Source organism: Antechinus flavipes, chromosome 6, assembly GCF_016432865.1.
Source record: "Antechinus flavipes isolate AdamAnt ecotype Samford, QLD, Australia chromosome 6, AdamAnt_v2, whole genome shotgun sequence".
NCBI classification, from domain to species: Eukaryota; Metazoa; Chordata; class Mammalia; order Dasyuromorphia; family Dasyuridae; genus Antechinus; species Antechinus flavipes.
In genome coordinates, this window is record NC_067403.1 from 3,018,145 (window position 1) to 3,046,116 (window position 27,972).

A 27,972-nucleotide genomic window follows, 5' to 3' on the forward strand; every position below is an offset into this window, starting at 1 on the left:
CTGGGGACGACGCTCCGGCCCACGGCCTCTCACAGGTCGCCATCACGCAGAATAGGGGGCGGGCTTTAGCACAGAGCCACACACGCAAGCGGTCCCTAGCACGTTTCTCAAATCGTTGGACGGAATTACCATTATTAATGACAACGAACAAACTCAGGAGGAGCTGGTGACAAAACTGCCGTCCACCGTGGGTCGGTCGGGAAGCTCGACGATTTTCTTATACATGACCAATGTCTTCTGTGCTGGTGACATTTGTTCATCACACCCTAGAAAGAAGCTGGGAAACTGCTGTTTAAATGACAATGTTCCCCTGTGTGCTGGTCCCACTCTGAGGAAATCAAAGCACGTGCCTCTTTTAAGCTGGCTCAGGACCCCCGTCCATGGTGAGTGCAGCCCATCCTGCCCAGCGAGGAACACCACGTTCAGAAAGCCTTTGGCCTCTTGTTGTGGGGGAAAGTTAGAAAATCAAGCTCATGTTGCCCAAATTTAGAAATGGTCTCAGGAAAACTCTTGCTTTCTCTCTAATAACAAAAAAGCATTTCAGATCTCAGAGAAAAGAGAGAGAAAGAGAAAGAAAGAGAGAATAAAATGCCTGCTATTTGGAAAAAACAAATTTAATTAAAAATAGTAAAAGGCACACAAAAAGAAAAGTATATGATTGCCTAGACCTTTTATATGAACACCTGAATGCTGCCTAAGGTCTCTTCTTCCTCACTACAAGGCCTCAGTAAGGGGACAAGGGAGAACCTGCTCTCTCGCCAAGTCTCAGGATCTCTTCTCCTTCTTGGTCTCCTTTTGGAATCCCCAGGGAGACAACATGCCCGTGGGGTGGCTTGAAGACCCCCCTCTCTGAGGCATTCATGGAAGGGGACTCAGGCCCGGGGATTCTAGTTCATGAAACTTCTCACCCAAGAGCCCTAAGACAGCCACAGTAGAGAAGCTTTGCGGGCGGGGGGAGTCCTGGCCCACGTCCCCAGTCAGGACAATGCTCCCTCAGGCGCTGCTCAGCCTGACTCCCGAGGCAGCCGACAAATCCCCACTGGTGGTCTCTGGCGTCCCTGCAGTTTGCTTCAGTGCACCAACCGTGAGCTCCTCTCGTGGCCCCTCTGCTCTGCTGGGCACCGAGGGCACAAAGAAAGCCCTCGATGGACCCCCAGCCTCACATCACTTCAATCCAAACTACCCACTGTGGGCAAGGCACGTTTTCTCCGGGTCAGCTCTGTCTTGGAACCTCCACCCTCTCTGCCTAGAGGTCGTTTCTTCTGGCTCTCCTCCTCTCTGTCAGACTGTTCCTGGTGGTCTCTGGTCACTCCTTCACCGCTCCTGTCCCCTCATACTAGTCTTCTCCTCTCACGCTCTTTCTCGGTGAGAGCCATGGAGTTTATGATCATCAGAGAACTCCCCCGTATGAGCCAGGCAGGAGAGTCTCTCTCCTGAGCTTTGCTCCAGGACCAACAACTACCGGACATTTGCCCACCGGACATTTCAAGCTGGACGTCTCCTAGAGCCCTGGATGTTGAAAACAACTTGTTATCTGTTCCCCGGCCCCACGATTGCTTCTTTTCCTTTTTTCCACTGAAGGTCCCACCATTTCCCCATAAGGTTTATAGCATTCACATCCTCCTCAACGCCGAATCTCCCTTCCCCCATACAGCTAATCAGCCCTTTTCAGAGATGCTTACACCTCTTCTATCTGATTTCTTCACTCCCACAGCCACAATCTATTTTAAGACTTTTTGCTGGATTAATGAGATGGTTTCCTAATCGCTAGGCTGCCCTCTGTCTCTCACAGCTGCAATGGCAGCCAAAGCGATTTGTTGGAAGCACAAAACCGACCAGGACACTCCACTACTCACAAACTTCACTGGCTCCCTAGGATATCCTGGAGGCAAAATGAAAACCTGAACAGCCGCTCCTGAGCATAATAGACAATCACAGTCAGGACTGCACCGGGTTTTGAAACCCCCACAAATGAAATTCTAATTCTTCAAATAAATGATTCTCTTCAGAGATGCAAAGTCCCAAGAGATCATCCTCGATTATCGATTCTAACTTGCTACCTCAAACTTTATATTTAATACATAATATATATGTGAAATGTACTTATTACATAAAACTTGTATCATAAAAGCATGCAATGAAACATGTGTGTATATATACACACACACATGCGTATATGAATATGTATTATGTGTAGGTTATGTATGTAGATGTATATTATATAGCTATAAATTCTGTATAAAGATCTTTGCGTGTAAGTATGTGTGTGTCTCCTATCTTTAGTACCACCTTTCCCACGAGACTTCGCTTGCTACCCAGCTCATAGTTCCCTGTGACAAGGCAATGTCGAGGATCATCCTAAAACCCTCGGCCCCCCTGTCTTCCAATCCCCCAGTTTGGGGAGAGAACTAATGACGCCATCTCCCACACAAGCACCATGGTCAGCACCTGCCCTGTCTCAGTGACTCAAAGTCTCTGCCTCTGAGAGGGACAGTCCTCTCCCTCTGAGGGGGATAGTCCTCTCCCTCAGCGAGCTCTCCTCAAGCTCTTATCGCATTAGGTGCCACTTAATTGTACCACTCTCCAGTCCGGTCCTCCGCCTTCCCCTCCCACTGAGGTTCGGCTGCCATCACTACTCCCTTTGGCTTTGGTTTCCCCTTTTGAGCCCTTCCCAGCATCCCTCCCTCCCCGCAGGTTGCTGCTCATCATGGAGTCCGGAACTAGGAACGCACTTCTGGCTCCTAGCCACAGCCCTTCCTCCTGCAGACCAGAAGTTGAACCCCAGCTCAGGAGCCCACGGGAGGGGAAGCAGGACAGGCCAAGGAAGTCGCCCCTGGTCCTGCTGACCCGTGCGGGCGCCTCTGTCCCCGACACTCGGCCTTCTTCTCGGGAGTTTGCAGCTCTGCTTTGTCTTTTTCCTATGATCAGTCATCCTGCAGGTGACTCTGTGTTCTCTCTCAAAGAGCCAGTGCCAGTGGGTTAGCAAAACTTAGAAGGACCGACGCCAGCCATTACTCGGGCAGAACACGGCCCTTTGGAAAGCCCCTGGCTGGCGAGTGGAGACCAGTACACCTGGCTTTGTCATTCCCCTTCTCAGCAGGCTCCCCCGCAAACACAGAATGTCATGTGACCAGCGCACCCCCAAACAGCACCCCGTACCTGCAGCGTCAGAGTCACGGTGAGGATCCCAAAGAAGAGCGTCATGAGCCCAAAGCCGCCAATGAGAAGAGGTCTGCGCCCCAGACGTTCAATGACCAAGCCCTGAAACAGAGGGGAAAGGAAAGGGATTGGGCTTCAGAGGCCATCCACAGGGAGCCGTCCTTGCTGAGGCTGTGGACAGCGGGTAGCTCCAAGGTCCCAGTTTGTGCCAAACATGGCTGATCCCCGAGGAAGGAAGGAAGGAAGAAGGGAGGGAGGGAAGGAAGGAAGGGAGGGAAAGAGGGAGGGAAGGAAGAGGAGGGAGGGAGGGAGGAAAGGAGGAGGAGGGAGGGAAGGAAGGAAGAAAGGAAGGAAGGAAGGAAGGAAGGAAGGAAGGAAGGAAGGAAGGAAGGAAGGAAGGAAGGAAGGAAGGAAGGAAGGAAGGAAGGAAGGAAGGAAGGGAAAAAATCCTCTTTTCTCCAGTGCCTTTTCCCTGATTCTTTGGGGAGCTACAATATTTGGGGCTAAGATTTTAGGGATCCTTCATTTGAGGAAATTGAATTTATGTGAATGGAGAAAGTTTGAAGTCATAAATGAAATTTCCTCATGCCAAAATTTATCTAGTAATTGACATGTTTGTCCAAAAATGTCTCATTTGAATTCTGCAGGCTGAAGACTACTTCCTCCATCCAGTTTTTAAGGACGATCTGGGAATATGCGATTCAAAGGGCACGATGTGACAAGTGACATTGCTTCTAAGGACAAAAGAGCCTTTGGTTTAAGAGGGAGTTTTGCTAAGTAGCCCTTTTTCTCTCCAGGTAGATCTTTTAGGACAGGTACTAATTCTTGTCTCTCAGTGTATCCTTCAGAGTTGGGCACAGAATAAACATTCAAAAATACATGCTATTTCCCAGAAAAATGTGTTATTCTTTTGAAATGTCTGGGACCACAGAAAAGACTTTCTATTAATGGGGATTGGATTCACCAACAGTAAGTCACATTGTCACACAGTCAGGAAATGCAACATGATGCGATGGAAAGAGCCCTGAATTCCAAGCTGGAGGATCCAAATTCAAATTCCAGATCTGTAACTTGTGGCACTGGAGGCAAAGCACATTCCTTTTCTGTGTCTCAGTTTCCTCATTTGTGAAACGAGAGGGACACATGTCTCATCTGTAAAGTCCAGTGGGCAGAGATTCCCTTTATGTGTGAGCTTTATGGGTATCAAGCACTTAGGTTCTAAAGGGCTTTCCCTCCTATTATCGATTTGACCCTTTATGTCACCCATGGAGATAAACAGGATGGCTACATTACTATCTATGACTTATAAAGAAACTGAGACACACGGAGGCTGGTGATTTATGTAAGGCTAGTTAGTTAAAAACTTACTCCCCATTACTCATGACTCACTGTGTTAGTTCAACTTTGCCATCTGTACCACTTAGGTCCTACGCCTGAATTACTGGTTTAAATCAACTTTTGAACTGGAACTCTCACCTCTGCCAAAGCCTGCCTTAATGCATACCACAGAGTGGATTCACATGTGACTGTGTCATTCTAGGGGAGACGTATATTTGCAAAAAAGAACTGGTCAAGTATATGCATCTGAGACAAGCCTGTCATGTTTACCTGAGAAGTGACAGTCGGGAACACGATACTAACACAAACACTTAAGAAAAGGTTAAATCAGGATGTTTAGACCCCCTTCATTTGTCACATCATCCTCCAAGGAAGCTTCCCATTCTCCTGTCACATCCAAGTTGATCATGTCAAAAGGCCTTAGAGGAAAGGGCTCACTTCAGTCAGTATTAAAATCTGAGCACAGACACTAACTCGAGACGAATCCCAGCATCAAAGGTTATTAATGTAAACTCTCCGCTCTAGTCAGACTCTGTGCTTGGGCCAGGAAATCACCAAAAGAGTGTTAGGCGGAGGGACAAGGCACATACGGCTCCAAACCTAGCTCAGTTATTGACTTAATGTTACTGTTCATGCTGGTTTGACTTTTACTTTTCTGGACTTTAGTTTGCTCCTCTGTAAAATGAGAGTTTTGAAGTAAATGACCTCGGAGGCTCCTTCTAGTTCAAAATCTGTGACTTTGCGCTGCCCGAGTATATTTACAGATGGAGCACCTCCGGTGGTAAGCAGGGGGAATGACTTCAAAGCGCGGGAGAGGATTTCACTTGGAGAGTTGGGCTCCTGGATTCCTCATCTTACTAGTTCTTAGTGCACAAGTCTACCTCCATCATCACCTCGTTGATATATGTGGCTCCTTTCTGAATAAGGCACGATCTTCCACAGCTGCATTTTTCTACTAAGAGCCAGGGAAGTCTCCGGGTTAAATAAATCTGTCTTACTGTGCTAAGATGAATACTTCTGAATCTGGGCTCTCTATCGCTTGTTTTTTGCCCATATTTTGTATCCATATCTGAAGTCATGGGTCTTAAAGCTAGTTTTCTTCTCACAAATTGTGAATTACTTGGTTTTTAGGGATAATCTTTGTCATATGTTGTTCCTGTTGTTCTAAAGTATCTAATTTAACAAATATTTGTGGACAATTTTCCACCTCCCTTCTCATTTTGTATCCCTTTTACTTGAGGAGTCTTAAATTATCTTGCTATTTTTAGTCATGGTCCAGAGATTCAAATCCCATTCTCAGTATTTTCTTAGACAGGTATTTACCTCCCAAATCCTCCCTTCTCTTTGGAAACTCTGCAACCTCCAATTTCCTATGCTCCAATTACTGACCTCTCAAACTTCCTTTAAATTCCCCAATTCCTTTTAGTTCTAGTGCCTTTCTTATGTAAATTATTTCTTATTTATTCTGTATATACCTTGCTTTGTAGATTTGTGTGTGTGTGTGTGTGTGTGGTTTCTCTCTCATTAAATTGTAAGTTCCTTGAGGGCAAGATCTATTTTTTTTTTTACTCTTTTTGTCTCCTTTGAGTTTAGCCTTGGGCCTGACACAGAGTAGGTGCTTAATAAAATCTGACTAATCGATATCCAATTGGCAATAGTCAGGAATATAAGAGACTTTGCCATTAAGGTTTTTAATTTTGAGCCAGGACTTCCAAGTTCCTGGCAACTCTTCCTAACTCCCTTCTAGGAAAATCCTTTGTATCCACATGAATCTGAGGGAATGCAACATTAGGTATGACAAGTCTCAAGGAGTCTTTCTATGAGGTTCTGCAGACATGTTCTGCAAAGACATCAGGTTTCTTGTGTTTATTTCAAGTTGACAGGTAGCTGATTCAGTGATCCTTAACGCTAAGTCAAAAATGAAGAAATATTTGAGAAAGAAATACATATAATACAGGAATACCTACAAGTAAGAAAGATGAGGCAGACACAGTACAAGAGGAAGACTTCATTGAGGAGAAGATGACCAAGACATTCAGGAAGCTCTATCAGAGGCTGAAAGAAGTCAAGGTCACACAGGAATGGGCACTAATGGAGCAAAAGCAGGAGTGGAAGGCCATGATGTCCAGACAAAGTAGATTTCTAACAGAGAAAATCAGACTTGGAAGAAAAGATGGAGAAATCAAATTTGGAACTCCTACAGGATTTTAGAGACTGTTGGAAAGGAGTTACAGACAACTGAATTTAAAACCTTTCCTTCCAAGGTGGTCAACTTTGTATTTAATTGTGGCATCTGAGTATTTACAACTCTTTCCAATGATCTCTCTCTCTCTAGCATCAGGCCTGTCAGAGCTGCCATGGCTACGACTGGTCTGGAAATAAGAAATCTCTCGTGATTGCCCTTGGCTTGTCAGGAGAGACATACGCCTGTCCCATAAGCAGAAGTGTTCCCCTAGAGCCCATCAGACAAATGACGTTCTCCAGGAGGACTTAAGGCCACAGGATAATGGTTGAAGAGGAATGGCACTGTCGGAAAGCTTTGACGTTGTCTGAGAAACCAGACCTGCTGCTTAGAGACCAGATTTGTTGGATGCTTCACTCAAGACCTCGATTATCTACTTAGAACCCAATTAGAGTGAAGATTGAGGCAAGGGATGAGAGGAGTTTTTCCCATAATAATTTTATAACATAAATTAATTGAACTTAAAATTTATTAAGTTTCTAATTTTTCTTGTATTGGGATTTTGGAGAAATCATTCCACAAGAAATGCTGCTAATTTGAAAATAGATACTCAGGAACTGTTAGAATTGTATCATTAGAAAATGAACCCCACCTTTGATAAGAGACTGTGGTCCTTAGATTAAAAAACAAAACTATTAAGTATTAATTAATACTTAATTTATTTAAAATGAATAATGTAATAACTTAAAGAGTTTGGGAAAGTACCATAGACTTTGAAAATATCCAAATAGTCCTTCAGGGATTTACCAGATTTTAAGTACTCTCAGTGAGGTCATGAATCTTATTAATTCTATGAAATAAGATGCTGAAAGAATGTTGTGATATTAAATAATGAAGTGGTTTAAAAGAAACTAGGATCTCTCATAACTGAAGAAAAGGGAATAATGGTTCTTCTCTGATAGATTTATTTATCACTGTTTTTAAAAATTATGAAAGTACATCTAGATTAGTATGTATTGAAGTTAGAGCAATAGATAACAGCATCAATAGATCTCAGATTTAAAGATTTTGGCCTCGGGGATTAATTTGTAATATATTCAGATTCAGTCGTCTGTCAGCCTCAAGACTTCCAGTAACCAGTGTTTTTCCAGATTTTTGTATTGAATAAATATAGAATATGAATACTATTATCTTAATTTTCAATTACAGATGCCAATTAGAGCATGAATTGAAACAAGAAAGGATGAGGAAGAAAAAATGTTGTATTTATCATTAACTATTATTATAAAAATACATAAAAATATTAATAGAAGCACCTAAGTTGTGATTAGAAATCTGAGGAAAAATCTCTTAGGATTGTAATTTGCTATTGTTCTGAGTTTTGATTTCAGGTATGATTGTCTGACTTGTTGTGAAGACAATATTCTACTGTTTAAAGGAAATAGTGAATGCTGCAAAAAAGTAGTATAATCTGAGAACTCCTAGAAGTTAAGGGGATGATGACCTTGCATATGGGATAACAGAAGCCTCTTGACTTAGTTTCCCCATTGCACCATTTCTTTCCAAACAAGTAGTCTGCCAACTGGTTAATTCTGAGTCTGTAAATTCTGTAAATCCCACTGTGGAACATTGCTGAATGATTGGATATTCCAAAATAAAGGCTAACTATGACCCTTACCTGGAATCAAAGAGTTAAGGAAGCTTTTTCCTGCTTTACTATGTCTGTCTTTACCCTTAAAGGGAAAGTTTCAATATTATAACCATTTCCTTCCATAACAAATTTCTCTAACATGAGCTGGTGAACTCTAAAAGTTTATATATTTGAGGACTCCTATTGCTGTGAGGATGCAAATAAAAAAGATCTTACTGGTTTTAACTTCTTTTCTGAAACTTGTGTCCACTAATAGTTATTTATTCATGTATAAAATTAAATCTTTAAAGTATCTCTTTTTTCTGGAAGATTGGAGGATGAGTATATATCCTCCCAGGGGAAGGATGATATGGCAAAGATGTTAAAAGTTGTCCATTTTAATGGAGAAAATGCAAATGAAGACCAAAAAGACACAAAGAAGCCCACAAAACTCCAAGCCTTCTGGACTTCTCCCCTTCCTTCTCTGTTTCACTTTCTTCCACCCTCTTGATAATTCAGAACTTCATTCTGCCTCCTCAGCTTCTGTCCTTGGTTGTTTTCTCTCTGAAACACTTTTCCTTTCAAAAAATATTCACCTTGCCTTCTAGGTGAGAGCTCAAGCTTCACATTGTGCATACAGAGCTGTTCCTTGCCACTGAGAAAAATACTGATACAGAACACTCTCACAAATTAGCGCAAGATCCACCCGACCCTCAAACTCTCCAAGCCATCCTTACTACAAACAAGACCTTTGTCCCACACCACCCTTTGCTATAGCTCTTATGATCAGCTTTTATATGGGAACTTCCATAGTGTCCAGCTTCCTTGCACCCCTGTTCACTATATTCAAGGCTCAATCACTGGGCTTGCTACATAAGGTTTTATTCTTCCTAGCAAACTTCCGGCCTTTCCTTCCAGTGTTTGTGTTGCCTTGCTCAGTTGTCTTCGATTGACACTTTTCAGATTGCAGTCAAACCCTAATGGCCAACTATAACCATCCCCACTGCCATTTATTGGGAAAGAAGTTTCCAGTAGAAATCTAATTATGAAGAAGCTTTTATTTTAATTAATTATCTACCTCTTCATCTAGATATCCTCTCCCCACTATTCCGGCTGAATATGCTTCCTCTCTCAAAATCGGGGGGCCAATAAATGGAATTGCTCTTAATTAGCAATTAGCTCATTACGCCTAACAAGCCCTAATTCAGCTAGACGCAGTCTTGGGTTGCTGTGTGTGAATGGATTCCAAGTAGAAATGTAATTACTAGCAAGTCTCTAGACTTATTTAATTGTAATTAAGTTTTCTCTCCTTCATGACAGACCCCAGCTATTGACTAGGCCCTTCTCTGGCTCTGGTGCCCTCTAACCTGAAAGCAGTGGTCTTTCTTGTTCCCTCCCCTCCCCCTTCTCACCCTATTCTCATCCCAACTCATCATAAAATTGTCCCCCCACTCCTTCAGATTTGTCATCTGCTTAATAAGGATAGCCGATGATCACTGAGATTCCTATCGGTTCTCCCATGTTTTTTTGGTTCTGTATTCTTAGATCCCTTACAGGCCAGAGGTTCTAGGATCACTGTTGGGTATAGGGTGACAGTAAGCAGACCTCATGCCATCTTGTAATATCTGGAAGCAAATTCAAATTCACCAAAAATTCGGCACACATCTACTCTGACTAGGTTGTGAACCGGATGCTAGGAAAACAAAGACAGATATAATACAGACTCTGCTCTCAATGAGTTTTCAATAAAATAGAGGATAGATTAGTATCTAAATAAGTGTGATACCAGATAAAACTGAGATATGTACAGAGAAAGGGCCATGCAAAAGGGTATGAGTAATTCAAGTTAGAGGAATCATTTTTTTAAAAAAGCAATTGATTACCAACTTTCTTATTCTTTTCAGAATATAAAACTTTTTTTGGCAACTCTGATTTTGGTTCTAATTCTACATTTATGTTAATTCTACATTACAATGTTAAATGTAATGAAGTTTACAGGTTTGGTAAAATTGGGAAAGTTTTCTTCCAATTTCAGAAATCTTTCCCACATTTTTATACTTTAGGGTTAATTACTATAAACATAGTTTTTTTAAACATATAAAAAATTTATATCCCATACTAATGGAATAGCTACTAATAAAGGCATAAAAGTAATAACCACTGAGAGAACATTTTTCAGATAAATATATTTTTTTCATATATAATCGTGCTTCTAATTCATGGTCACATAGCACTCAATAATATCACTGACTAGTTTTCAAAGAGGAAATGCTTGCAGAGATATTGTGACATCGATTAGCTCTGTAAGGCAGCTACAGATTGCTATATTAGGCAGCAAGTCAGGGACACCATTAGGACTTTACAGTCTTTGCTCTTGGGCCTGTGAAAATTCCCTCCCCAAACTATCCCTTATGGCTCCATGAGGTAGGTGAAGTGGCTCGCAACAGGACCAGGCCATTAGCGTAGCTATCATCGTGATGGTCATTGGTCCCATTGAGTCTTCAAGCATCACGAAATCAGCCCAAAGTGAAGCAATAAGTCTGGCTACCAGGAGATCATTGTACATAGGAAGAGAAATGGAATGCTGATCAGCTGTGAAAGACTTGGATATTCGGATCAATACAATGATCCGAGACAGTTCCACAGGACTCATGGTAACAAGATGCTATCTACCTCCAGAGAGAGAACTGATGAACTCTGGGTGCAAACTAAAGTATAATTGTCTCACTTTATTTTTCTTGATTTTTTAAATGGCTCATTTGGAAATATATTTTACATGATTTCACATGTATAATTGATATATTGTTTGCTTTCCCAGTGGGTAGAGAATTTGGGAAGGCAGAAAAGAATTTGGAAATGAAAATTTAAAAAGAAAAGAATGTTAAATATATACATATATATATATATATAATAGATTTTCTTTTTTTATCTTGGAGATAACAAAAGAGATATTGAAATTTACTGGGTAATATGGCACACCCATATTCAGAATGCTTAAGCAAATACTCTGGCAATTATGTGGAAGATAGATTAGAGCAGGGAGAGATGAGGTCCTTTGCCAAAGGTCACAAAGCTAGTGTCACAAAACCTCCATTTAAATCTTAGCTTTGATCCAAGCCAGTTCATTTCTAAAGTCCACTCCTTCCTTTACATTCACTTGTTTCTCTATAATAGAGGAGTCACTCCTAAGGAAAATACTATCAGTCTTGGAAACTACTGCAGTGACAGGTGTAACAGAAAGAATTGGAGTTAAAACTTTTCATTCAGTCCTGTCCAACTCTTTGTGATCCCATTTGGGACTTTCTTGACAAAGATATTGGAGTAGTTTGTCATTTCCTTATCTAGTTCATTTGACAAGTGAGGAAACCAAGGCAAACAGAGTTATATGACTTGCCCAGACAAATGCAACTAGATTTGAACTTCTGACTTGAAACTGGGAGTTCTATCTATTGCACTGCCTTCTGAGTTCAAGTCCCAGCTCTACTATTTTCTATGCTTATACAAAGAATTTAGTCCTCCGGACTTCATTTCCCCTTTTATCAGATGAGGTCCCTGATTTCCTCCTAGCTTTCTAAGCCAATGAATCCTTGAAAAAAAATCCAACACTTTATAGAGTGTAGCCATTAAACAGTCTAAGGCAGGGTCCAAGTGCCCATGCATAGATTTGGAGAGTTGGGAAGTCTGGAAATTTGAAGGGAAAAAATGACAATTTTATTTTCACTAAGCTTTGTAATCCTGCATGTTTTATTTTATTCATTTAAAAATGTTATTCTGAATAGATTTTGCCAAACTGTCAAAAAGTCTACGACTTATATAAAAAAGTGTGGAGGGCCGCAGATAGTGGGGGAACTCTGGATAAGGTATAAGAACCTATCCTTTAGGAGGGGGATATATGAGTTAATTTTGCTAAATTTTCCCCCTTTATTAAATACTCATTTTATATAATTTTTACTAATGCATCATTATTAAGGATGATTCTCTGGAGAGGTAGGAGACAAATTTGATGAGAAATGTCAATTATATGAAAACAAAAATGAATAAAAACATTTTCTTAAATGAGCACAAAGCAATATTGCTTCAGCTCCACCTGGACTGCAGACCCAAATGTGAAGGAAAGTTCTGGCTTGAACCAGGCATCCATTAAGATAACCAGGTACCCAGAGGACCCTAGCAGAGGGATGCTACCCTTGTCAGCTATGAGTTATTTGGTGACTAAGTGAAAGAGCGAATATCAGCAAGCCAGGTTCTGTAGGGGAAAAATGACGTTGGGGCAAAAATGAGAATTGTGGGTTTTTTAATTTGAAAAGAAAATACAAAAAGGACAAAAGCTAAAACTGAAAAGTTGCTTCATTTTTTCAGGAGACTTCTATTTAGAAATGTGTCTTTTCCCTATCATGATCTGTAAAGCTTTCCTGTGCTGTTGTAAAGAAAAAAGATGTCAATACGCTAGAAGCAGATAATGTTTAAATATTGATCCTTCCCAGGAAAACTAAGCCATATCACAAATGTTACTATTCTTCTCTGGAGATTAGGTAAGAAAGAAAGAGCAAGAGCATGAGTCTACGTTTTGTGCTATTTTTATAACTGGAATTTATTTATAAATCTCTCTCAGAATTTCCTCATAGAGGAGCCAGATGGGGGAGTGGCGATGACTCAGGGCCAGGGAGAAAAGCAGCCATATTCTGGAACTCATTCATAATAACCCGACATTGCTTTCATATTTTACTGAAGAAGCAGGCCAATGCAAAGAAAGAGTCTGGAGCCTCAGATGCCATCCTGGGCCTGCCTCTCAGGTTCCATGTTACCAGAAGGAGTCACTCAACCTCCCTGACTCCCAGCTTCCTCACCCGTCATTCAGTAACTCAGCATTCCGTGGTTGGTTGGTATAGCTTCTCCCCCCAATAACCCAGACTAGAATCCTGCTTTGATGTGGATTTCAGGGTTCCTGTGGCTAAAAATGCATGACCCTATAATCAGTGAGGTGATGGGCTCTCAGGATCTGGCCAGGCCGGCCTTTGCACGACAAAAAAATAAAACGTCCTTCATTAGACCCGGCCTTGAAACTCCTGACACTTGGCAGAGTCCGACGGAGCTCCGCTGATGCATCCTTCGGAGATCCAGAGTTAGCTCTCTTCCACTACAAGAAACGGGGCTAGACTTTAGATCTGGAGATGAGGGGATCTGGTGGGCGCAAAGGGTCTGCTCTTTACTGTCTGAATGGTCTTGGTCAAGTCACTGCCCCTCTAAGACTTCCTTGTCTGGAAAACCAGTGGGTTGGACTAAAGGATCTTTCGGACTTTTCCATCTGTAAAGAGGAGGATGCTGTCTGCCCTACTGGCACTTGTAGAATGCTTCGGTCTGAACCCAGGTTCTGACGATTCTTAAAACTTAGAAAGCTACAGAAACACCAGCTATTATTATCACTAGTACTACCTTATTACTGGCCAATGATGAAGCTGACACAGGCCAACTGGTCAATAAATCAGAAAATCCCAGGAAAAAATCATGTATCGTTATAGAAGAGAATCTGGCTTGTCGCCATTGTCTGTCCCTTGTTCTCAAAGAGGGCCGATGTCTTGATTTGTGTGTGAACTGGTGCCGAGTGGTATTTGTACCAAGATGTCGGCCTCATCCTCTCTTCTGCAGTCATCAAAGCCCAGTGGCAGGACCAATGTCGGGATGGCTGGGGACGGCTTGCAGGGTGACTCTGCCACCTCCAGAGTTTGATTGAGCCCTCAGAGTTTCCCGGTAACTACTTGGGCCGCCTTCGAGGACACCGGAGCAGTGTTCTCCTTCTGCTGGGAAAAATCCGCACATGCTTGGAGCAGCCAATCCCCTAAGTCTCCAGTGGAGGCTGTTGGTCCCCCTTATGCTGAGCCTGCTTTATCAGGACGTGGCCGCTACCACGCTAAAGTTTCCTGGAGCCCCAGTGAGAGTTGGGTCCATCGAGTGGACACCACAGGGAGCAGAGCAGCCCTGAAAAGATTGGCAAGCCTTCACACCACAAGTTCTAGTGCTCCTTGAATACCACATGTACTCAGAGTCTAGGTAAAGAAGGATCAAATCCCTCTCTCCAAAAAGCTTCCCAAATTCCTAACATGTTCTCTGTTTTCTACAATAGGAAACATTTGCCAGTCATTTGACACCCATATTTCTTATCGTTATCGTCATCATCATTCCACAGATTTTTATTGGGAAGCCACAGTGGGTCACGGCTGAAGAAGCCCAGAAAGAGAGTTCCTTGTGAGAATTCCAAGCACAACTGTGTCCAGAAAGGCTAACGAGGAGAGGCAGGAAGGATCAACTTAAGATTGCCCTGGAGCTCATACACCCAGGAGCTTCCTAAGTCCATGCTCCTTTAACTGCACCATGCTTCGGACCAAAGTTTTCATACACGAGGCTCTTGAGAGCTTCAACAGAACTTGATTAAAATGTAATTGGGAAATAAAAATCCCCTAAAACACACTGTTAATGTGAACACAAGGGAGAGGCCCGACGTCCTATCCAGGAGCATTTCTCTTATCCAGAAATGACAGAACGCCAGCTGCTGAGGAGGTTGTGCAGAGAAGTCCTCCGAAGAGCCGGTGTACTATGTAGGTGCCCATCAGTGGAAGGAGTAAACTGACGACAGTTTATCCATAGTACAGGCTGAGGTGCTGCCGGAGCTCCCAGACGCCCTTTCCACCAGGACACACCGGAGCCGTGCTCGGCATCTGTAAGTCAGCCTCCCCGAGGGCCCAAGCCTGTGCCGGGTGCTGGAACAGGAGAGGATGGAGAAGCTCCAAAGGGCCAAGGGGAACGGGAAGGAGGAGGCAGCAATGGGAGAGTTTTGTGGCTCCAGCGCCCCTACGACCTTCACTCTAGGCCGGTCTCTGTCCCAGCTTCCTACCTGGCTCACACTTGTAATTTCCCCTTGCTAGGTCCCAGGATCCTCTTCTGAAAAACAAAGAGCTCTCGGCCTCAGAGGCTGTTGTTGGCTTGGAAACTGTGAACCTCTGGAAGCTGGAGCTTAGTGGATGGGAGAATGACAGGAACAGAAGTGCTTTGGGGAAGAATTTGGGGTGAAACAGATCAAAGGTTTTGAGCCAAGGAGCTCCTTGGGGGTCATCAAGCCCAGCGAACTTATTTTCCACAGGGATAAATTGAGAACACGGAAGAGCTGGGATTTGGAGACAGTTTATCCATAGCCAGCGTTCTTTCTGGGATTCTGTGCTCAGATTTAGCGCCATGTCTTCTGCCTTTTACATCCGTCTGCACAGACCACCAAGCCATCGGACTCTGGGCACGGGCAATGTCCTTCCCTACCCTAGTGCCCTGGTCGTGTAGTAAACCTCAAACCAATGTCGGAAATGGCTCCGCTTCCCTCTTGCTCACTCGGATGTTTTATATGTTAAACTCTCCTCGTGTTGTGAGTGCTCCCCCAGGCTCCGCTAGAGTGAAAGTAAATGAAATGGGGAACGGTAGAAGCTCCCAGAATCATAATCTGGGCGCCCCAAAACCAGAGTAGTTCTCTTTGGGAGCCCCAGGAAAGCCGTCGGTCCTGGGGGGAGCCTTTGTCTGCCTAAAGCAGTCACAGAAACAGCAACATAAAGACAAGCCCAGATAAGAGTCCAACTTCTCTGAAGCAGAAGTGACCCCGAATGCCAATTCTTCCCATTTCCATCATTATTGCCTGTAAGAATGAGTGAGGGAATGACTGCACTTTTCCAACAAAGGAATCCTCACTTGAGAAGGATGGTTCCAAGTCCTGGAGACACAAAGAGAAGCAGGACTGTTCCGAGGAGCTCACGTTCCGTCAGGAGAAGACCCACGGGGGGCTGCTGGCTGCAAGGCGAGCGGTCCCATGGGGAGGCTGGCGAGGAACATCTTTAATGTCAGTTCCTCTAAGGAAATCATACCCGCTTCTGATGTGAGCCACACGACAGTCAGAACATGCATTTGGGGTGGTGACGATCTTCTCAGCTCACATGAACTCAATTCTGTCAATCCCTGGAGTAGGAAGCATGTAAGTATTACCCCGTCCCTTTGGCAGATGAGCAAACCGAGGTGGAGAAAGATTAAATGACTAGCCAATGACTATCTAGCTAATGAGAGGAGGACTGGCAAGTGAGCCGGGTCCTTGGGCCCTAGGGAGACAGCTCTTTCCAGTGCCTCCCTCCCTCTGTCAACTGAGAGTGCAGTCGGAGGCCTTTTCTACAGAAATCCATGTGGATGGAAGCAAAGGGCAGAACCTAACGAACCTTCTCCAAGAGGCTGACACAGCCTGTTCAATAACAGCGCCAGGACAGTCTGCCCGGCGCTCCATTTCTAAGAGCTGGGAGGTCCCATACATTGGCTGAGAAGCCTCTCTCGTCATCGAGGACTCCGGGAGTCCCAAACGTCACTTTTTACCCTTTGATTACACTCTCAGGAGGGAACACCCCTGCAAACAGTTGTTGTCATACTGATTAACAGGGATGCTGAGGGAAGGATTGAGTTTTTTTAGGAAGGAAAAATGGAAAAAGAGAAAAAGAAGAATACAATGGCAGGGAGAAGGGAGAGGGAAAGGATAGACAAAAAGAGGTTTGTACAAACTAGAGTGGAGGGAGAGAGTGGATCACACTTGAATCTTACTCTTGCCTGAACTGGTCAAAGGAGAGCAGAGTGCACAAACACACAGAAATGCACAGAAATATATCTGAGTGACCACAGGAACAGGGAAAGAAGAGCAGGAGGGAAAGGGAGGATATACGGAGGGAGACATTTACCCTAAGCCAAACGAGCTCTAAGGATGAGCAAAATAAACATCTCTTTTTGCAATGGTGGAGAGTTCAAGATTGAGAGGGTAAAATATGATGGACTCAGTGTGTCATAAAGAAGAACCTGGAAAATCTTGTATGACCCAAGGCAGTTTTAGAATAGTGAGCAGATCCAGGAGAATCATTTTTGCATAATATCAGTAACACGGCAAAGACAACAGTTTTGAAAGACCTAAGAACTCTGATGGAGGTGATCACAAACCAGGATCTCAGAGGGCTTTTGAGGAACTTGCCTCCTGACAGAGGGGACGAGCTCGGAGAAGAGACTGATACGTGTGTGATGGGCAGTAGGTGCCCGGGTGGATAGAGCACTGCACTTGGAATCAGAAAGACTCATCTTCCCGAGTTCAAATCCAGCCTCAGACACTTGCTAGTTGTATTAACCTGAGCAAGTCACTTCACCCTTTTTGCCTCAATCCCCTCTTCTGTAAAATGAGCTGGAGAGGAAACAGCCAACCCCCCAGTATTTCTGTCAAGAATCGGTCATGACTGAACAACAACATCAATGTATTTAGGTTTTGTTTTTCTTTCTTTTTCAGATTTAGGGGGTTGAGGAAAGGTAGAAAGAAGAGAAGTTTAATCTGTCTTTTTAAAAAACAAAGCTTAACTCAAAAAAAGAATAGGCAATAAATGAGAGAGGTTTGGACTAATTGATTCCTGATGCCCTTTCTCCTTTGCCACCTTCTTTGTGAAGTTTTTTCTCAATAGTATCCCCCCCGCAATATGTAAAAATAGTTTTCAACATTCATTTTTGTAAAACTTTGTGTTTCAAATTTTTGTTCCTCCTTCCTTCATCTTCCCCCTTCCTAAGACAGCAAGCAATCTGATATAGGTTAAGTATGTGCTATCCTTTTAAGCATATTTCCATATTTGATGCTGTGCAAGAAAAAAAAACAGACTAAAAGGAAAAAAAAAAACAGATTGAAGCATGCTGGGTTTTTGCTCTTTGTTTTTCTTTCTTTTTTGTCCAGGTTTTCCTTCACAACATGGTTAATAAGGAACTATGTTTTGCATGTCTCAACATATATAACCTTTATCAAATTGCTTGCTGAATTTGGAACTCAAAATCGTAAGAAATTGAAGTTTAAATTGTTTTTACATGTAATTAGGAAAAAATAAAATATTAAAACAAAAAAGAACTATTTTGAATAAGCTGTAGGCTGAAAAGAAATAGAAGCCATATTTGGATATGTTCAGGTAAACATTTAACAGCCTTATGACGTTGGGAAAATTTTTATATAATAATAAGGGTTTTTTTAAATAAAAACACTATCTTTGGCTTCTTATGGGCTGGTATATGGTAACTTCATATACTGAATGAAGGACACATGAAAGCTAAATAAAAGCCAGTGGTGTATTTAGACCTGAAAATATTTGCAACCCTAACCAAGCTCAATTAAAAGCAGCTGAATGGAATAAGGAAGGCAGGCAGGCAGAAAGAGCACTTAGGACCCTGTCGCAATGCCCCAGATGAGAAATAATGAGTAAGTTGACAGACACAGAAAGGACAGGAAGGGAAGGAAGTGAAGAGAACATGAGAGCAGAGGTTCTTAAGCCAGGATTCAAAGAGTCCACTGACTGACAGCTTCAGGGCGTCTAGGATGGAGAAATGCATCTTGGTTTTCACTACCTTCAAACTGAAATTCAGTATTTCCTTTAGTTACAAATGCAGGCACCAGAGGGGGTTCAGAGCCAGACAGCCAGAGTAGTCCACGAAATACAAAAGGTGAAGACCCTTCTCTTGTGGAGGAAGAGGAGATATAACCGGCAACTGACTAGAGTGGAGCGAGATGGAAGAAGATGGCCGAGGTTTTGTTTCTGGGTGATTGAGAGAACTGTGTAAGAAGAGACTTCCCAAGATGGACTTCCATATCCCAGTGTTTGTCAAACAAGAGAACAAGAGAAGTAAGTAGGGAAAAACAGGAGGAGAAATAGCAAAAACGGTGGAATTTATCCATAGGAGAAATGCACTGGATCCACAGACACACAAAAGAAATCATGTCCCCCAAGTGAAGACAAAAGGCAGAAAAATGGTTTTTGTCACTTCTAAGGTAAACATTAATCTTCCCAAATGCAAGGTCTCCTCCATATGAACAGGGCATCTCAACAGAATACACTGTTTTTTCTCAATATGTATAGAAAAAAAATTGCTTTGTTGCACTCCCTGAGATAGGTTTTTGTTACATAGCTGCAGCCAGTAACATACTCACCGAAAAGATGGCAGCCAAAGTCTCGATGCCCCCTGTGCTCAGGGTTATATACGGGATCTTCTCAGTAGGGATCCCCGCCGTAGAAAAGATGCTGTTTGTGTAGAACCAAATCTAGACCGGAAAAGAAAACGGCTTTGTGTCAGAGGCACCTGCAATGTGAAATCCAAGCCCAGCCGCGAGCCCCAACCACAGGGACATCCCTGGAGCAGACATCGAGAGGCGGCTACCCCACTCCTGGCTCTGCAACTCGTCTCTCTTCAGTCTGCTCACATGTACGACAAGGGGTTGGGGACTGGATCATCTCCAAGGTCCTTTCAGGCGGCAAATCTGGATTTTCCCAACTTTCCCTCTCCTCCTCACAAAAATATCCATCATTTCTCATCTCTACACTTTTGGACGAGACTTCCCTCATGCCTGGAATCCACGTTCTCTTTCACGTCAGGGTCTCTCTCTTCCTTTAGGATGCATCCCAAGCCTTGTATTCCACACAAAACCTTTTCTGATTTTTCCCCTACTAGTCTTCTCTATCCCAATGCCAAAATGGGGATAACAAAAGCACCTTCCTCACAGGATCACTTGAGACTCTGCATTTCAGCCATTTTCCATCATTTTTCGCAGAGCTGGCGCAGAGGTGTGAGGTCTGTTTTCACCTTCTACTATTTGCTGGGAATTTGAAGAGCGCAGATCTAGATGCAGAAGGAAATTCCCAGGAAACTACCCCTTCATTCAATAGATGAACTCTAGCACTGGAAGAAAGTAATCAGTAAGCACCTACTATGTGGCAGGCATTCCACCAAAGCTGTAGAAATGCTCTCCTTAGATGTTCACACCGCTCCTGGGAGACAGTGCTATTACGACTCCCATTTTATAGATGGGGAAACTGAGGCAGGGAGGGATCACACAGCTAGTTAAGGGTCTATGCCTGGATTTGAATTCAGGCCATTCCAACCCAGGATCAGTGCTCGTGGGTTCTCTGATTCCAAATCTGTCATTCCGCCATACTACCTAGAAGTCTGGAGTTGCGCTCAATGCTCCTCATTTGGAGACGGGGCTGCCTGAGGCAGGGAAAAGGCTGAGATTGAATTCTTTTCCCTCCATGTCACTTCCCCTCCCATGATCACCACAAAGACTCTTAATCACGGGCAGAATTCCCAGTGTCCTTGCCTTAGGATCCTGGCTCGGACACTAAGCGGCTCACTCTGTATTCCACTCAAGTTGGAAGACTCTTTTATTTGTCCTACCTTCCCCCAGAGATACGCAACAGGACGAGGCCCTCGGGGCTGGACCCTCACTCAGAGAAGTGGGTGCAGAATCGGAAAGATGCTAAGAATATCACTCCTTTCCCCCAGGAGGAGGGTTCAGATCTATTCTACCTCGATCACTGCTTCAAATTTCTACCCTCCATGACCTGGGACGCCAGAATCTTTCTTGTGAGTGAATGACTGAACAAATATTAAGCACAACTTTAGGTGCAAGCCCTGGGCCGGATATGAGGAATACAAAAATGAGACATTGCTGCTTTCTAGGAGCTTGTGCCCTAATAAGGAGAAGACAACATATAACAGGGAAAGGGGATAAAAGGGGGGATTGGAATCTGAGGAGGGTCTGAGGGTAAAAGGCAGTGGATTTACACACTCTTTTAGGAACTTGGGTGCCACCGATTGTTATTTCCAGAACCTGGGGTGAAAATCAGTGGTTCGAGTGGGGAAGACATGGTTAAGAATAGTATGGGACGGCTACTCCAAGTTGGAGAAGCCCTGGTCTCCTGATCCTGGCAGGGTGGGGGATGCAAAGCTCGGTACGGGGTTGGCAGGAAGCTGTGCATTGTGTGAGTTTTCCCCTATTCACCCACCAGTCAGGACAGCCCGGTCCAGGGTAAGGTGCCCAAGCTAAGTAGATTAAGCCCATGAGGGTGAAGGCTCTTGCTCTCTGGAGGTGTAGTATTTGCACATCTACTTAGATTTCAATACCCAAATCAAGGTGGTAGCTATTTCTAAGGGGCCTTTTTGATAGTTTTGGTGGATCGATCACCTCCCATCCAAGTTGGCGATCAGGCTAATCAACACTTCTGACCTTGAGGGCAAGGTCACCTATGCCAGCCCTGCTACCTTCTAGTCCAATTCTTGCTTGGACCCCTCTCCTGATCTGTGGCTGCACTACCTCCAATTTCTCATGTAGTTACCAAAATGCTAGATATGTTCACATCTTCAGCTCAAAGCTCGTCAATGGCTTCCTATGGCTTAGGGGCTAAAATCCCAGAGTCTTGTTCTGGCATATAAGAGCCTGCATGAGCTGGCTCAATGTATCTTCCAGCTTTCTTTCAAAGATTGTTTTCCTCTTTACTGACCCATCCTCCCCTTCCACCTCTCATGACCGTACCATCTCTCTGCTAGTGGGAATCTTTATCTTTCAAGTCTCTGCTTCTTCCATGAATCAACCATTTTAAGGAACATATGTGCTTGGGATGGGAAAGATTCTGCCATTTCTTCCCCCTTGAACTTGTTTTCTTCCTTTTAAGCATTTCTCGTATCATCTTACAGCCTTCCTTGGAGCTCTCTGACTGCATTCTATATTAAGGTTATCTATAGAATTTATATACCATCACTCCCCTCTCCCCACAAGAGACTAGCAGCTGCCTAAAAGCCAGACTGCCATTTTTCCTCTTGGTGACCCATCACTGAGCAGGGCCTACTAAAATGCAATTACGCACGACGCTAAAGCATTTCCGTCTGTGGGTGTGGACGGACTGGGACGGCACAAAGCTCAGGCTGCATAGGCGGTCTGTCCTTGTAAAAGATGGGTCACTGCTCATGGGGCCAAAAACTAGCACAGGTCACCGCAGGTGACCCTCACGGAGCCCCCAGAGTCTCCTCGGGCACTGGCCTCGTCTCCAGCCAGGCTGCCCGTGTGCTTGAATTCACTTGCACAAGAATCAGCTGCTGGACAGAGCGCTCCTCCTCACCGGAGCTGGGCAGGGATCGGAGAGGATAATGGAAAGTTAACAGAAAGAGGATGGACCCTTCCCAAGCTGGAGTCCTGCCCAATCCATCTTTCCAACGGCTCTCCCGGGTGCCTGTGGTTGTCAGATAACCCTAGTGCACCTATACACGACACTCCTATTTCCACAGGGAGGCAGATCACAGGCCCACTGCACCTTGGTGAAAGGCTTTCTTCTCCCTGATCACTAGCTCTCCGAGCAGGGAAAAGGAGAGTGGGACGCTCTAGCCTGGAAACCGTGACTCGGTTCAGCCCAACTTTTAACCAAGACGTTTGACTGTAGCAGCTTATCCTAGAGTCGTGAGGCCCACAAAGGCCAATGTTTCTTTTTTATGACTAATTCTTCAGATAGTCCTTCCTCATCTTATACTTGTACAGTCATTTTTCTGAACCTTCTTCCAAAACCGTGGATCCCTCGATTTTCCAAATTTGACTATGAAGGAGATCGAATGCCCTCTCGTTTAAGGATTGTCTCATATCTTGAGGAATCCTGGAAAGAATTTGCATAAAGCAAGGAAGTACTCCGTGATCTTTGGTCTTTGTATGTACTGATATCAAAATGTTTTTATTAGATCAGAGGCTCTTAACTTGGGGGACTACAAACTTTGAAAAATCAGTAATATATTTCCATACAAATTTTTTTCCTTTGTAATCCTCTATTTAAATAAAGATTTTTTTCCTAAAAGGAATCTATAGATTTCGTCAAAGGCGTCCATGACACTTACATACACACAAAAGGTTAAGAACGCCTCACAAATATTTTGTCTATTTTGGATAGACTATCAGTATCGTCTATATATAAAAAGGGAGGCAGTGCGATGTCTGCCATTACCTAGTTGTGTGACTTTGGAGAGCTCATTTAATCTCTCTGGGATTGGAGTTCCTTGTCTACAGAAGGAGATGAGTGAAATTGTTGCACGCTACTCAGGAATTGGGCGCCAGTCCTACTGTGTCCCAATAGACAGATCTACAGCTCCCAATAGCAACCAAAATAACTGTCCGCACCCAGAGAAAGACCTGACAAATACATGTATAGATACAGAGAATCATTCTACTTATGTGTATTTGTGTGTGTGTGTGTGTGTGTGTGTGTGTGTGTGTGTGTGTTTACATTTATGTCTAATGGTAGCCGTCTCTAGGGTGGGGAAGGGGAGGGACAAAAAGGGGGAAGGAATGTGGTCGATAACTTTGTTGTATCTGTCAGAGGAAGAGCGAATTGTACACAACCGAGGTGAGTTTTGTGGGCACTCGTTTTTATTTAGAAGAAAACCCCAAAGACTTCTCAGTTCTATTTTTTTAAATTACCAATATCTATGAGAGCAAAGCTACCGCACTAGATGAGAAGAGCATTCTCCAGCCGCCCCACAAATGCTGAATTACTCAAATGGCAAAGAAGGCACTTTGCGATCCCGTGCATTGGAAACCTGTCCCCATATTGGCCGGCCCTCCCAGGAGTCCATTCAGCTCGACCCTTAGCCCGCACCAGTAACTAATTCTGAAAACAAACGGAGCTCGGCTGGTTGTGGGCAGTGGAGGACACTTTGAATCCCCAGGGCAGGGCCTTCCCTTAGCTTCAGTGCTGGGGTACGGCCCCAGCCCCTTGGCACAGAGCTAGCCAGAGTAAAGGGAGGGGAAGCAGGGGCAGCTCAGAGGAGCCTGGGGCCCTGCTCTCTGAGGGAGGCACTACCTGGGGCCCACAGCCTCTCGAGAGGCTCCCGTTTAAAGTCTCCCTCTTCCTTTTCCTCCTTTGTACAACAGACTGACAGACTCGATGACGTCGAAGGTCCTTTCCATCTGGCTTCTCAGTGAGTGTTATCCCCCACGTTCCAGACACCGAGGACCCGGAGAAAGGCCAAAGATGGCCCCTGCTCTAATGTAGCCCATTTTACAGATGAGAACACAGAGCTGCTCAGGGTCGCTAGAGCTAAATCTGCCTCCTTTCCTACCCGGCCTTGCCTCAGATGTCTGCTCTTCAGGTCTACCTGCTTCCACCCCACGGATCCAGGCTCTAGCCTCCCTGCCTTCATGGTGAAGAAGCCCCAAGGAATCAGCTCCTTGGCCTGTCTAGACCAGCTTTTTAGAGGCAAAGGTGGGGAAGACAGCGAGCTCACCCACGGGGTCCACGGAGGATCTCCCGTGTCTTCTGCCCACTTCCTGGGCACGTGACAGCTAAAGCCGTCCAGGAGAGAGCTCCAACCCTTACCCCTCCCCCGGGAGCAAGGAAAGGTGGCCGGGGTGGGCACAAAGGCCCAGCTTACCGCATTCAGGCCACAGAGCTGGTAGCAGGCCATGGTGATGACCACAGTGATTATCTGCCAGCGGGCGGAACGCTGCTTCATGAGCTCCCAGACCGACACCAGGCGGATGTTCCTCTGAAGCCGGATCTCGGCAAGGGCCTCGGCCATTTCCTGAGATACATCCGCTTTCCCAAGGAACGTCTGAAAGGCTGCAAGCAGAAAGAGGCAGGTGAGAGGCTCAACTCAGACTCCAGGGTCCCACTCCCAGCTCTTCTCTGGCTGCATAGTCTTAGGGAGAGAGGGAGGAAGGGAGAAAAGATGGGAAGGAGGAAAGGAAGGAAGGAAGGAAGGAAGGAAGGAAGGAAGGAAGGAAGGAAGGAAGGAAGGAAGGAAGGAAGGAAGGAAAGAGGAAGGAAGGGAATAAAGGAAGGGAAGGAGGGAATAAAGAAAGGAAAGGAGGGATGGAGGAAGAGAGGAAGGAAGGAGGGAAGGAAGGAGGGAAGAAGGGAGGGAGGAAGAAAAGCAGGGAGGGAGGGAGGAGAGAGGGAGGAAGGAAGGAGAGAGGGAGGGAAGGAAAGAGGGAAGGAGGAAGGAAGAGAGGAAAAGAAAAAGGGAGGGAGGGAGGGAGGAAGAGAGGGAGGAGAGAGGGAGGGAGGGAGGGAGGAAAAGAGGAAGGAGAGAGGGAAAGAGGGAAGGAGGAAGAGAGGAAGGGAGGGAGGGAAGGAGGGAGAGAGGAAGAGAGGAAGGGAGGGAGGGAGGAGAGAGAGAAAAGGAGGGAAGGAGAGAGAGAAGGAGGGAGGAAGGGAGGAACCGAATAAAAGGGGAAAAAAAGTGTCCCATTTTCACACATTTCCAACACCTTTTTTTCCCCATCATATTAGTCAAACTGGTATATATGAGGTGGTACCTTCAGAGTTATTTTTATTTGCATTTCTCTAACCAATAGTGACTTAGAACATTTTTCATAAACTATAGATAGTTTTAATTTCTTCATCTGAAAACTGCCTGTTCATATCCTTTGACCATTTACCAACTGAAGAATGACTTGGACCCTTTTCAATCTGACTCAGTTCTTTATATTTTTGAAAAAATGAGGCATTTATTTAAAAAAATACTGCCTATAAATTGTTTCCCAGATTTCTTCTTTCCCTCTAATCATGGCTGCATTGGGTTTGTTTGTGCAAAAACCTTTTTATTCAATATAATAAAAATGATTAAGTTTGCATTTCATAATGCTCTCAATCTCGTTTGATCATAAATTTTTCCCTTCTTCATAGATCTGAGAGATAAAGTATTCCTTGGTCTCTAAATTTTCTCATGGAATATAACCCTCAATAGCTAAATCATTCCTTATTTTGACCTTTTCTTATTATACAATATGAGATGTTAACCCATGCCTGTGTCCGCCATACCATTTTTTGGTTTTCCCAGCGGTGTTTGTCAGAGTGAGTTATTGCCTCAGAAACTAGAAAGAAGCTCTGGGCTGAGCAAACAATATATTACTCCAGTCATTTACTAATGCGTCTCATACACCTGCTCTTTTCCACTGATGCATCACTCTGTTTCTTAGCTAATATAGTTTTAAAGCTTGTCACTTAATTGTATCATGTTAGATCTGGGATGGCTCAGCAACTTCCCTCTGAATTTTTTTCCCATTAGTTCCTTTGATATTTTTGACCTTTTGTTCTTCGAGATGAGTTTTATTGTTATTTTTTCTTAGTTCTATTGGATAGAATTTGGCTGTTTTATTGGTATAGTACTAAAGAAAATGGTTATAAGCAAATTGTCATTTTCTGTTTTATTAGCTCTCCCTACCTATAAGCAATTGATATTTTCCCATCGTTTAGATCTGACTTTGTATGAAAAGCGTCTTATTGCGTTCACATAGTTCCTGGGTTTGTCTTGGCAAGGAGGCTATTGTTACCATTCTGGTCAATCATGCTGACAGTTTTTCTAATATTGGACCGGCCCGTGTTCCTGGTATAAACCCCACCTGGTCAAAGGGTCTTGGAATTATTCTTTAAATGTCTGCTAGAATTCACTCATAAATCCACTAGCTGGGGAGATTTTTCTTAGTCTCTTCTAACACAAATCTTTCAAGACCCTCTTTCTAGATTTTGTGCCCCTTTTGAGGACTGAAATGCATAGGAACAATATATTCATTCATTCACTTCCTAAATATTTAATAACTGTCCATGATGTGCATCACACTATGCTAGAGATTAGGAAAGACAAAAGATAAATTACATGAGCCTAGCCCTCAAGGAGTTTATAATTTAGCAGATACAAAAAAGCATCTGCTCAAAAACGGATACTATAAAGAGTGTGGGAGTGCAAACTGCCATGAGATTAGGTAACAGAAACATGGCTTCCAATTGGATGGCAGCCGCGCCATCTTCCTCCACTTGCCCTTGTCTTCCCTACTTTGGTTTTATCCGTCTGGCCCCATTGCTCTTTGACACTCACTCATTTGTACAAAAAAGGCAATTATTGTGCACTGTTCTTCTGAAGGCATGAACATCAGAATGGATCTACTCCAGAAAAACAAGACTCTTCATAAAATAAAATATGGTCTAACTGATCTTTAGTTCAACAAATTAACCAAGTGAGGAGCCTACTCCATCCCAGGCAGGATGCTGAGCCCTGGGGACCCACGCACGCAAGCAAAAGCACGTTCTCTGCTCTCAGGAAGCCAGTCTTTTTATGGCAGAGACAGCCATAATGACACACTGAGTGATCTGATGGCAAAAGGGCACTCAGCTCAAATAGTTATCAAGCCTAGCAAACTTATGGATGTCAATCAAGTCCAAGTCTTACTTCCTAGAAATACAAGAATAAAAAGAAAGAGAGCTCCCTAAGAGGCTACATCTGCCTTCCTAGGTCTCCTTTTAATCTTGCCAAGAGTTCTCCAGATTCTGGAACCTCCCGTACTTCAAGAAGTAAGCTTGTTGCCTCTTGGGCATTTTTGCACCAAAACAGGCTACCACTTTTCAACAGGTTGGTAGATGGGCTCGAAGAGCAGCTCTGGGCCAAACAAATGGCATCCTATTGGCCAGAATCTCCCTTTTCAGAAAGGCTGGGTCTCCTGGGACAGAGACTACCATCTCTGGATGGGTTTTGGAGGATTTGTGCCTCTCCTGGAATAGTGTTGGAAGCCCCCGGTCACCTGGAAGCTATCTGTCAGTGCAAAACAAGAGGCCAAAGTGCAGAGGGCAGGTTTTCTCAAATCGGGAAAGACCATTATCAATAAGGATCGTTGGTCAATTAGGACTGTCTGGGAAGTGTGCTAAGGGAAGCCTTGGGAGACAAGAATGGATAAAAATCCCTGCTCTCAAGGACTCAGATTCTAGTAAGAGACATTCATGTGAACAAGAAAAGACAGACCTGAGGGAAGGTCATCTCAGAGGGGAATCACTAGGAG

The 27,972-nt window shown here is 44.0% G+C and overlaps 1 protein-coding gene across 5 annotated transcripts in view; it reads right to left on the minus strand.

Annotated features, from left to right (window-relative positions):
* SLC2A9 (solute carrier family 2 member 9) overlaps positions 1–27,972 on the minus strand; it is a 211,218-nt gene that overhangs the window by 88,238 nt on the left and 95,008 nt on the right. For all 5 annotated transcript variants that reach the window (XR_007948444.1, XM_051966635.1, XM_051966634.1 and 2 more), the window contains 3 exons: positions 24,573–24,760; positions 19,318–19,428; positions 3,160–3,261 (listed from right to left, as the gene is read on the minus strand). Coding sequence is in view for 4 of the 5 variants with exons in the window: in XM_051966635.1 (XP_051822595.1) it covers positions 3,160–3,261; positions 19,318–19,428; positions 24,573–24,760 (401 nt within the window). In the remaining variant the exon portion in view is untranslated. The remainder of the gene's footprint in view (positions 1–3,159; positions 3,262–19,317; positions 19,429–24,572; positions 24,761–27,972) is intronic.